The 11,698-nt window shown below is 30.0% G+C and overlaps 1 protein-coding gene across 1 annotated transcript; it reads left to right on the top strand.

Annotated features, from left to right (window-relative positions):
* The first annotated feature begins 8,041 nt into the window (after nt 1-8,041).
* On the top strand, nt 8,042-10,748 carry LOC133834021 (uncharacterized). The gene is made up of 6 exons (XM_062263551.1): nt 8,042-9,111; nt 9,299-9,328; nt 9,462-9,491; nt 9,625-9,654; nt 9,788-9,817; nt 9,961-10,748. Exons 1-6 carry the CDS (start codon nt 8,086-8,088, stop codon nt 10,612-10,614), a joined length of 1,800 nt encoding a protein of 599 aa, XP_062119535.1. The 5' UTR covers nt 8,042-8,085; the 3' UTR covers nt 10,615-10,748.
* The last annotated feature ends 950 nt before the right edge of the window (nt 10,749-11,698 follow it).

Raw genomic sequence — 11,698 nt, 5'->3', positions numbered from 1 at the left:
AAGGATTTTCCAAAAAGTGATGAAATAAAAAGTGAAGATGAAGGAGATGAAAAAAAGGTTTAAATGGGATAAAAGGTGCCATTCGGGGGGGTGGAGAATCTGAGCCCTTGAATCTGATTAGAACGTGATCTGATTGGACTACGTTTGATCTTGAAAACTGGCAGAAAAAAGGGGGAATAGGAAGATATGTGTGCAGAAAGCAAGTACTCTTAGTATCCATCCCTGTGATGATATGTATCCACACTCGAGTGTGATAGGTGGGCACGTTTTTCGAAAGTGAAGTTCAAAAGTTTCCTTCTCATAGGATTCAAACCAACACTTTTGAGGGGGCAAAATGTTACACCCAAATTTTGATAATAAATAAATAACTTGGAAATGTAGGCTTGTAAAATGTAAGCTCGGGATTAAGAAGTGTTAAAACCACGCTTGCATAATTTGTCACAAAGTTCCAGAGCTACGTCATCAGCGCTCGAGCATGAGTTGCAGGCTCAAAGGCAACAAGGGTCTTCCCCGAAAGACGAATCTGAAAGACCAACCAAGCGAGGAGGAGCCGACAACTGGAATGATGAGCTTGAAGCTATGTGTGATTTCGAAAACGCGTTGGAGTGGTGTTCAAGCTCGAAGATGCGTTAACTTATTACACAGAGATGTTATTGTGAAATCCCTACAATGAGGGGATTTAGTCCAAAATCATGTAACTAACCCTATTTTTGAAGGATGTTTATTCACAATATATGCGATCGATTGGGTTTATACTATGGGATTTGATATCCCAATTTAGACATGATATGTATCTTGTAATATCCCTAAGATTAAGGGAGAATTCTGGTAACAAAGCCTATAAATAGTCTGGGAATAGTCATTTGTAAGGACACGCCTTTTTGTACTGAGAAACACTCTATGAAATTTCTCTTCCTTGAAGCTTTCACATGTATTTCAATAAAAGTGACTTGTGGACGTAGGCAGATTTTAACTACTGAACCACATTAAAATATTCGTTCTTCTTTTCTTACTAAATAAAATATTTTCTTGATTTCTTTTATTTTTAGTTGACGAAAAACGTCGTCAACAATCTATATATTAGAATCTCAATTCTAAAAAATTAACATTGAATAATTAAAATTGAAAAATTACTTTTCCATGACCTCCTTTATTACTTTTTCATAACCTATAAAACATGTTCAATCAATATATTAATCTTAAAAAAAATTACCTTATCACCACAACACAATGGTGTTGCCAAAAGGAAAAATAAGACTTATCTAGAGATGATAAATTCTATGTTGGTGTTTTCTAAGTTGAACTTCAACTTATGAGGTGAGGAATTATTAATTGCTTGTCACATTCTTAATCGAATACCAATGAAGAAAAATGAGATATCTCCATATGAGTTATGAAAAGGAAGAAAATCCAACATAGGGTACTTCAAAGTTTGGGGGTGTCTTGCATATTGCAAGAAAAATGAACCTAATAGAACAAAGTTAGGTTCAAGAGCCATAAATTGTGCTTTTGTTGGTTATGCTAACAATAGTAAAGTTTATAGGGTATTAGACCCAGATTCTAATATTGTTATAGAATCTAGAGAAGTTGAATTCTTTGAGAACATGTTATGTGACAACAGTTCTCAAGCTTCAACATCTCTAAAGGAAAATTTGTTATATGAGAACAATTCTCAAGCATCTACTTCCAAAATTGATTCTTAAGAGGAGATTTCTCAAAGGAATGTAGAGCAATCTATTGAACTTAGAAGAATTCAAAGGGTTAGAAAAGAGGAAAGTCTAGGATTGGATAAGATAGATTCTCAACGAATTTCATTCTACATGGTAGAAGGCAATGGAGAATAAGTCATTAGAAAAATTCCAATTGTACTTCTAGTTGGGGATGATCCTAAGACTTATAGAGAAGCCATGCAATCTAGAGATAGTGCATTTTGGAAAGAAGTCATCAATGATGAGATGGATTCCATTCTTTCCAATAACACTTGGGAATTAGGAGACCTCCCATCGGGGTCTAAACCAATTGGGTGTAAGTGGGTATTTAGGAGGAAATACCACACTGGTGACACTATCCAAACCTTTAAAGCTAGATTATTAGCTAAAGGGTTTAGGCAAAATGAGGGTATTGATTATTTCGATACCTATGCGCTTGTTCCAAGAAGAACAACTTCTATAAGAATTTTGTTCGCTTTGGCTTCTATACAAAACTTGTATGTTCATCAAATGGATGTCAAGACAACATTCCTTAATGGTGATCTCAATGAGGAGGTCTATATAGAACAACCTGAAGGGTTTGTCCTACCAAAGTATGAACATAAAGTATGCAGACTTGTAAAATCCTTACATGGATTGAAACAAGCTTCAAAGCAATGGCATGAGAAATTTGATCAAGACATTATGTATAATGGGTTTAGGCATAACAATGGAGACAAGTGTTTGTATTCCAAAACTTGTAAGGAATAGGTGATCATTGTTTGCCTATATGTGGATGATATGCTTATCTTAAGTGATAACATGGAAGGGATAGTAGAAACAAAGAGGTTTCTATCATCAACCTTCAAGATGAAAGATCTTGGAGAAGTTGATACCATATACTTGGTATCAAATTGAAGAAAAATAGTGGGGTTTTGCTTTGGGGCAAGCCCGCTATATTTAGAAAGTATTGAAAATTTTTAACCATCTCAATGTTAAAGATGTCAATACTCCATTCGACCATAGTGTAAAACTAGAAAAGAATGAAGGAATAGCAGTGGCTAAATTGGAGTACGCAAGTGCTATAGGGAGTCTTATGTATGTCGCTCAGTGTACTAGACTTGATATAGCATTTGTGGTAAGTAAACTTAGTATGTTTACAAGTAATCCAAGTGTGGACTGGAAGGCTATTGGGAGAGTCCTAGGTTATCTTAAGAAAACCAAAGGACTAAGCCTTCACTACTCCAAATTTCCTTCAATCTTAGAAGGGTATACGGATGCAAGTTGGATATCCAATCTAAGGGACAACCTGTCCACCACTGGTTGGGTATTTACACTTGGTGGGGGTGCAATTTCTTGGGGCTCCAAGAAACAAACCTGTATATCTCACTCTACTATGGAAGCAGAGTTCATAGCTCTAGTTACTACTGGCAAAGAGGCCGAATGGTTAAGGGATCTTTTGAGTTAGATACCCCTAATCAAAGAGAATGTATCCACTATATTGATACATTGTGATAGCCAAGAAACATTGGCTAGAGCATACAACGGAGTGTATAATGGGAAGTCTAGACACATTAGTCTAAGACATGGATATGTAAGAGAATTGATTCAAAGAGGAGTTGTCTCAATATCTTATGTGAGAACAAGTGAAAAATTGGTAGATCCTTTTACTAAGCCACTAACGAGAGATTTAGTGGCTACCTCATCTTGAGGGATGGGACTTAAACTCCCTAAATAGATTCACAATTGATGGTAACCTATCTTAACACTAGTTACTTAACTAGTGTTAGGTTCAATAGGTAATAACAAGTCAATCAAGTGAATATTAGTTGTACTCAAAATAGTCTCTTATGAGATATGAGTACTTGTGAGTTACCAATTTTATGGTTAAAACTAAGAGGTTTTTTAATAGAAATTAGTCTTGAGAAGACAAGTATTTTATGGTAACAGAATTGGGAGTATTCTCAAGAATGTCCATGAATGGAAAGTGCACATGGCCATTAACGGTGTAAAGCGAGACAAAGAGGTCTCAAGTGAACATAGCAAAGGTGTGTGTGTTTTATCACATGTTTGTTATTATGGAAAGTCGGTTCGATGCCAAGTGCAACCAAATTTTCAACAAACTTTGTGATAATTATACTATAGTAAAGTTCAAGTTGAAGAACATTTTACTTTATGCACCAATGCAATGGTTTCTATAAGAGAGAGTTATTATTTAATCAAGTGGGGGAAATGTTATATTTTAAATATAATGTTGATTGATTAAATAAGTGTTACAATAGGGAACTATTTAATCTAGTGGGAGAATGTTATATTACTTATATAATATTATATTTAAATTAAATAAATGTGACAATGTGTGTCACATATTGTAACATATAAAATGAGAGTTACATTTTTTGGATAATAGGAATATTCAAATATGTAACATATTTGGAGTTACAAATTCAGTTACAAGTTTGTAAGCCACAAATATTACCCAATAATGTGTGGATTTGATGTTACACATTTTGATTTGAATTTTTCAAAGCCATAAGTGACATGGTTGTTGGAGATATGATTTTAACCCCTATAATGTGTTTGGAGGTTACAAAGTCATGTGGGAAAAGTATAGAGCTGTTTGGAAAATTGCAAAAAAAGGGTTATGCTGAAATTGGGCCACGGCCGCGGCCTGAAGAACAGAGACTCACGGCCACGGCCAGTGAAGCTGACATCCAAACTCAATTTCCTTTTTCTATTTTGAACGGTTCTAAAACCTCATGTAACTCCCAAATCTCCTTTTTAATTTCATAAACGTCCAATTAAACAATTGTAACAGCTATGGGGTTGGTGGAATTCGAAATTCAAAGGGTGTCGCAAAACTCTATAAATAGGAGTCTATTACTCACTTGTAAGACACACCATTTTCTATCCACTAGAGCACTTGGCTAGAAAATCACCTAGAGACTTATTTATTCCAGATAGTTATTTTTATATTGTGAGTCCCTTAGTGCTTAAGATAGGGGGAAATAAGATTTTGGACAAAATTTATAAACCTTGTTCAAGTTGGTGATCCCCAGTGCTCTTCACTTTGGTTGTATGAGTGAGAGTTTTTGTTTTTGTTTTTGTTCTTGTTCTTCTTTTGCTTTTTATCTTATTCTCTTTATTTTCTTTTACATATTTAGTTGTATCTTTTGCTATAGAATTGTACTTCTACTTATATTGTGTTCTTCATCCTTTAGTTTATTTATATTTTTTATTATAGAGTTGTATTTTCTATTTCTCTCTTCAACTACATCTTTCTACATTTACATATATTTTTTTGCAATAGAGTTGTAACTTATTTAATCAATTATCTTGTCTTTGTATTATTTTGCTTAGGGTTATAAGAGTATTGCTATTTTCCATTGAGCCAATATATATCTCTAACATTATATACATATATATGAAGAGTTTTACTCATTAAATTTTTATTCAGTAGATAATTGTGTCCTACCATCTTTGAATTTTCTTTCAAGTTCATCCGAGAATAAGTTAGAATTAGTAGCAAATAAAATGGTAATGCATAAAATGTAACTAGACATCTTTCTACCATAAGTATATTTATATATATATGGAAAAAATATAGGTAGTGCGTATAGGTAATTTTGATATTTTTGGTACATGGATAAATTGTAATTCTACTTTTTTTACATGACAATATATAATGTAGTTATAGGGGACGCTCCACATATTTTCAAAAAATTCCAAATAATGTAGGATGTCAAAATGGTGATTCAATATAGTCTGCTATACACGTGTATATATATATATATGTATATATCAAAATAAGCACATGTACAACAAGTTGTTTGAGTCTTGATTTTGGCATCTTAAATTATTCGGAATTTTCTAAAAATTTGTGAAAGATTCTATGTAATCACATTATACAACATCATATAAAAAAAAATTAGATTTACAACTTATATATGTACCAAAAATACCTATAAATGTATAGATAGTGATTAAAAACAATCACTACATTCCTGTCTCTCTCTATATCTCTTCTATATAATAAGTAGGTAGAGATAACAGAAATTCTTGGTTTTAACGGTTTTTTATTTTTTTCGTTAACTTTAACGGAATATTCTTATATATAACAGAATATTCTTATATTTAACGGTAGATTGTAAACAAAATTTAAACTTAAATCAAATTAAATAAATAAATAAATTAAAATATGATATTTTACAATGACAATTATTTAAAAATAATAAAACCATACGTTTTATAACTTAAATAAAATTTAACTAAACTTAAACTTCACGTATTAGAATAATAGCATATTAAACATATAACATAATATAATCTACTATCAACTAGAAACAAACTTCTTTTAAAAAAAACTAGCAACAAACTTAAATTTAATTTAAAATCTATGTATAATATTAAAATTATATTAAACATATAATATATAATCTCTTATTATCACTGCCACATTCAAAAACTAAAACAAACATAAACTTCAACAAAATTTAATTAATTAATTAATTAAAATATGATATTTTTAAGATATTTTATGATAATTTAAATAATTAAATCATATTTATTTAAAAATAATAAAATCATACATATCATTTTTTTATCTTATAAATTTGTGTGATAGTTTATTTTTTATCAATTGATTGGAGCTCTTTTTCTTCATCAAATTCACCAAAAGACATTGCGAGTTATATTAGAAACTAAAAATAGTTGATGCATGTATACTACTCTACACTATGACTTTTTCTATTATTATTTTATTCTATTATTTTTTTTTTTAAATATTATTGTAATTTATATATATGACATGTAGCCATGTAGATATATATTTATGTCAATGTTGTGTTTAGATGTCATATATGTAAATATTATTGTTATAAATATTTATATATACTATAGAATTGTAATTCATTCTATTATATATTAAAAAAAAAGTGAACCAGTTTTTATTAAGATTATAGACAATATTTTCCCTTAATTTTTTAATATATTTATGTCATATATTATATTAAATATATTTTTATTTATTTTTATGATATTGTTTATTTATTTAAAATTTTATAATAATTAAAAAATAACAAAAATAAATACATATTTAAATATTTAAATAAGCATATTTATAACTTTAAAATTAATTTTACTACTATATAAATATATTTATATATAGGGTATTGCTAAAGGTATGCACCGGTGCATACCTTTTGTGAATTTTAGTATTTTTTCGCTCTTAAACAGTTTTCGGCGCCAGTTTTTTTATGACTGTGTTTATTGTAGTTATTTAGAGCATCCTGTAATTTCAGGAAATTCCGAATAATTTATAATGCCGAAAACTAGGTTCAAACAGGTTGTTGCACGCGTAATTAATTTTTTTTATACGCGTGGAAAACAGTCTGTTTGAACCTAGTTTTCGACATTGTAAATTATTCGGAATTTCCTGAAAATTTACAGAATGCTCTAAATAACTACAATAAATACGGTCATAAAAAAAATCACGCTGAAAACTGTTCACGAGCCGAGAAACACAGAAAATTACAAAAAATATGCACCGATAGATACATTTTAGTAGGCACCGGAGAATTACCCTATATATACTCTTTCACATAAAGATATAAGTCACTCATTCCTTTTTTGTTTTATTCATTTATACATACACGCTTATCTAGAACTTCATTTTAATTTTTTAATTTACCCTGAAAAAAAAAGCACACACACAAATCACATGTAAAATGATGCTTAAAAATCTTGGAATGAAATTAAAGAATTTAATAATATATACTTGGCACTTTTCAGAAAATCAAGGATAACTCTTGCTAGTTACCCTCTGTTGGAACATGTCATCCTAGTTCCTCCTTTACTAAAGAATAATCACTTTTAGAACTAGTATTGAAGACAAAAGAGATATTTAACAAAAAAGAATACTTAGATATTTAGTATTATTTATATCCAATTTCCTTAAATGTTCGTCGTTGTATATCAAAATAAGCAAATAATTGATAGTAGTAATTCTGAACAAATACAAAAATTACACTTTATGATATATAACTAGGGTTTTTATAGCATTACTCAAAATAATAAATAGGCACTTTATTTTCTTTATAGCATTACTCATCTCTCTTTTATATGTAAAGAGAACTTACACGTCCGTGATCAACTTGAAATGAAATCAATGAATCCAATACTTGGCAGTTGGCATCCTATAACAATAATTTATTTTTAGAGCGCATATACTAAACTTGCAAGCTGCAAATAATTTAATTCAACTTTAGAAAAATAAAGATTCTATATTTTTAAATATATATATCAAGACATATGACATATATGCATATGCCAAACTACTATATAGTACTCTATAATAGCATAACATACATATTATATTATTGTTTGGCTAAAATTAAATATGAGTAGTGTTCATGAAAACGAGTACGTGGTGTCTGTAGAAGAAGACGAAATTAGTTGTGCGGAGGAGGCAATGTCCATGGAAGCTCATCGGAACAATAAGCTTGTTACTACTACTACTCCTGCCATCAACAACATTTTCCATGAGAAGGTTGAGTCCAAGATCAACGAAATAGATGAAGAAAAGAATGAAATAACTACTACGAGCTTGTACAACGCACCACCAAAGATACAGAAGGCGCCGAGGGTTCTCAGAGATCGCAAAAGCTATTTGGTCAAGTACTTTGAGCCGAAGGTGGTGTCCATTGGCCCCATTCATCATGGCCATGAGAAGCTGAAGCAATGGGAGAAGTACAAGACTAAGTTTGCTTCCGACTTCATCAAAAGGAGCATAATCAACAAGACGACCCGCTTCTTATTTCATGCCATTAAAGAGCACATTTCCGAGTTGAGAATGCTATTCGATGAGGAGGTGCTTCGACGCTATGACGATGATTCTCTGAGCTTAATATTGCTGGTCGACGGATGTTTCACACTTCAGTTCATACGCAGCTATGTCAATCATCATAGTAACGATGGAAAAGATGAATTTATGAAGAAGTTCAAGATTGATCAACTAGTTTTCGCTGTACATGATATGTTGTTGCTAGAGAACCAAATCCCTTTTCGTGTTCTCCAGCTGTTGATGAACAATCTTGATGATAAGCTGAAAAATAAGTTGAAGGATTCGATCAAGACATTCATTGTTATGAACGTTATGGCACCGAAACAGTGCTGCACCGAAATTCTTGAAGATGAAGCAACTCGGGCAATTTTTGAAGAGAACAATCTAGTGAAATCAACTCATCTTCTTGAGCTTCTCCAAAAAGTTTGTGTACGACCTGAACCAACAAAAGCCAATAATGATGATGATTCTTCCAAATCGGTAAATGATGAGGATAAAGTTTGTGTACGACCTGAACCAAAAGCCAATGATGATGATGATGATAATCAAGGGCAATTTGGAGGAGGGAAGTCTTATAAATCGGTAAATGATATCATATATAGTTTAAATAATAAATTGTAATTATTTTATATATGTCCATTATTTCTATAAAAGTTTTTTTTTTTTTTTGAGAAAAAACCCCAAGACTCACCAGCCAAGCAAAGAGCTTGAAGAGATTATTAATATTTTTTACTCTGCTAATATTTTAAAATTTGATTACTCTTTGCAGCCAGCTGTACGAGGATTTGTACCTAAATGGGTAAATGAATGTTTAAATAATAAATTGTAATTATTTTATATATGTCCATTATTACTATAAAAGTTATTTAAAACAAGAGATTATTAATATTTTTTACTCTGCTAATATTTTAAAATTTGATTACTCTTTGCAGCTAGCTGTACGAGGATTTGTACCTAAATGGGTAAATGAATGTTTAAATAATAAATTGTAATTATTTTATATATGTCCATTATTACTATAAAAGTTATTTAAAACAAGAGATTATTAATATTTTTTACTCTGCTAATATTTTAAAATTTGATTGCTCTTTGCAGCACGATGTACCAAGGATTGTATCTAAAACGGTAAATGAATGTTTAAATAATAAATTGTAATTATTTTATATATGTCCATTATTACTATAAAAGTTATTTAAAACAAGAGATTATTAATATTTTTTACTCTGCTAATATTTTAAAATTTGATTGCTCTTTGCAGCACGATGTACCAAGGATTGTACCTAAACGGGTAAATGAATGTTTAAATAATAAATTGTAATTATTTTATATATGTCCATTATTACTATAAAAGTTATTTAAAACAAGAGATTATGAATATTTTTTACTCTACTAATTTTTTTTAATATTTTTAAATTTGATTACTCTTTGCAGCGCTACGTTGGACAAATTATTACTAAAGACGTTGGATCTCCAAAAAAGCCCATTCCAGAAAAAGCTCAATCTTTTCGCAACATCGAGGAATTAAGATCAGCGTGGATCGGCTTAGAACCAAGTAAGGAACCTTGGTCGTTGAGACAAGTAAAGTTTATACCTTGGCATACGAGAGCAATAAAAACTTGTTACAAAGTGAAGCCTGCGCTTGAGCTTCCTCTGTTGATGGTGGACGATTCTATGGGGCCTAAATTCATGAACTTGATCGCCTACGAGATGTGTCCAGACAATTTCAGGACAAATTACCAAGTCACATCCTACATATGCTTCATGGATTCACTCATTGATCATCCGAACGACGTCAAAGCACTAAGATCAAAAAAAATTCTTGTCAACCTTCTCGGTTGCGACGAAGAAGTAACTAAACTGTTTAATGAGATAGCCACTGATTTGGTGCCTAACCCTGAAATGTACAAGGATGTGAAGAATGATATACAGAGTCAGTATAATAGTCCATGCATGGTGTGGCTGGCCGAAGCCTACAGCAACCATTTTAGTAGCCCTTGGACCACCATCGCATTCGTTGGTGCAGCTGTTGCACTTTTTTTGACTGCTGTTCAAACTTGGTATGCAATCCACCCACCATCCAACTGATCAGAATAATATTAATTAATTAGTACCATGTATGTTTGATGTTATTATTTTGCGAGTTTTTTTTTTAAATAAAAGGAATATTGTTCAGGAATATTCATTCAATGTTTGATTTGCAATATTAATAAAAGTTTCATACATTCAAAGCTATGGTAATCAAATTTCATGTCCCACTTTTATATCTATGTTACCAACTAATAAAAATAAGATAACTTAATTAAAATAATATATTCTATTTTTCAATGGTTCGAGACACGAGTGTTAAAATTACAACACTATGAGCATACCAAAAGGTGATGGTGATCTCAGTTGCATATATGACCAAACCAGTTAGGAGTTGGGTTTGTTGAAAGATAGATATGCTACTCCAAACTGAATCACTTTACGGCCAAGAAATTAAAGTATCATTTATATAAATACTAGAAACAAACAATTTTGAAATATGGCCGTTTGCTTAGTATTATATATAGAATTTATTAATTATTTTTATTAAATTTATATTAATATCATATAAATTTTAAGTAAATATCTTATTTTAATTAAATTATTTATTTACTTTTGTTTAAGTTTATGTTTGTTCTAGTTTTGAATTTGAGAGTGACAACAAAATATTATATATTATATTTTTAATGTAATATTAAATATTATACGTGGATTTTAAATTTAAGTTTATTGCTAGTTTTTTTTTTTAAAAATAATTTGTTGCTAATTGGCAGTAGATTATATTATATGTTTAATATGATATTATTATAATAGGTGAGTTTAAGTTTAATTAAATTTTATTTAAGTAATAAAACGTAAGATTTTATTATTTTTAAATAATTATTATTGTAAAATATTTAAAAAAATATTATATTTTAATTTTTTTTAATTATTTATTATTTTTAAATAATTATTATTGTAAAATATCTAAAAAATCTTATTTCAATTTGTTTAATTATTTAATTATTTAAGTTGAAGTCATGTTTACAAACTACCGTTAAATATAAGAATATTCTGTTAAATATAAGAATATTCTGTTAAAGTTAACATTAAAAAAAATAAAAAACCGTTAAAACCAAGAATTTTCGTTATCTACACACTTATT

Source organism: Humulus lupulus, chromosome 5, assembly GCF_963169125.1.
Source record: "Humulus lupulus chromosome 5, drHumLupu1.1, whole genome shotgun sequence".
NCBI lineage: Eukaryota > Viridiplantae > Streptophyta > Magnoliopsida > Rosales > Cannabaceae > Humulus > Humulus lupulus.
Note: the sequence above shows the minus strand (reverse complement) of the source record. Positions and strands in the feature narration are given on the sequence as shown.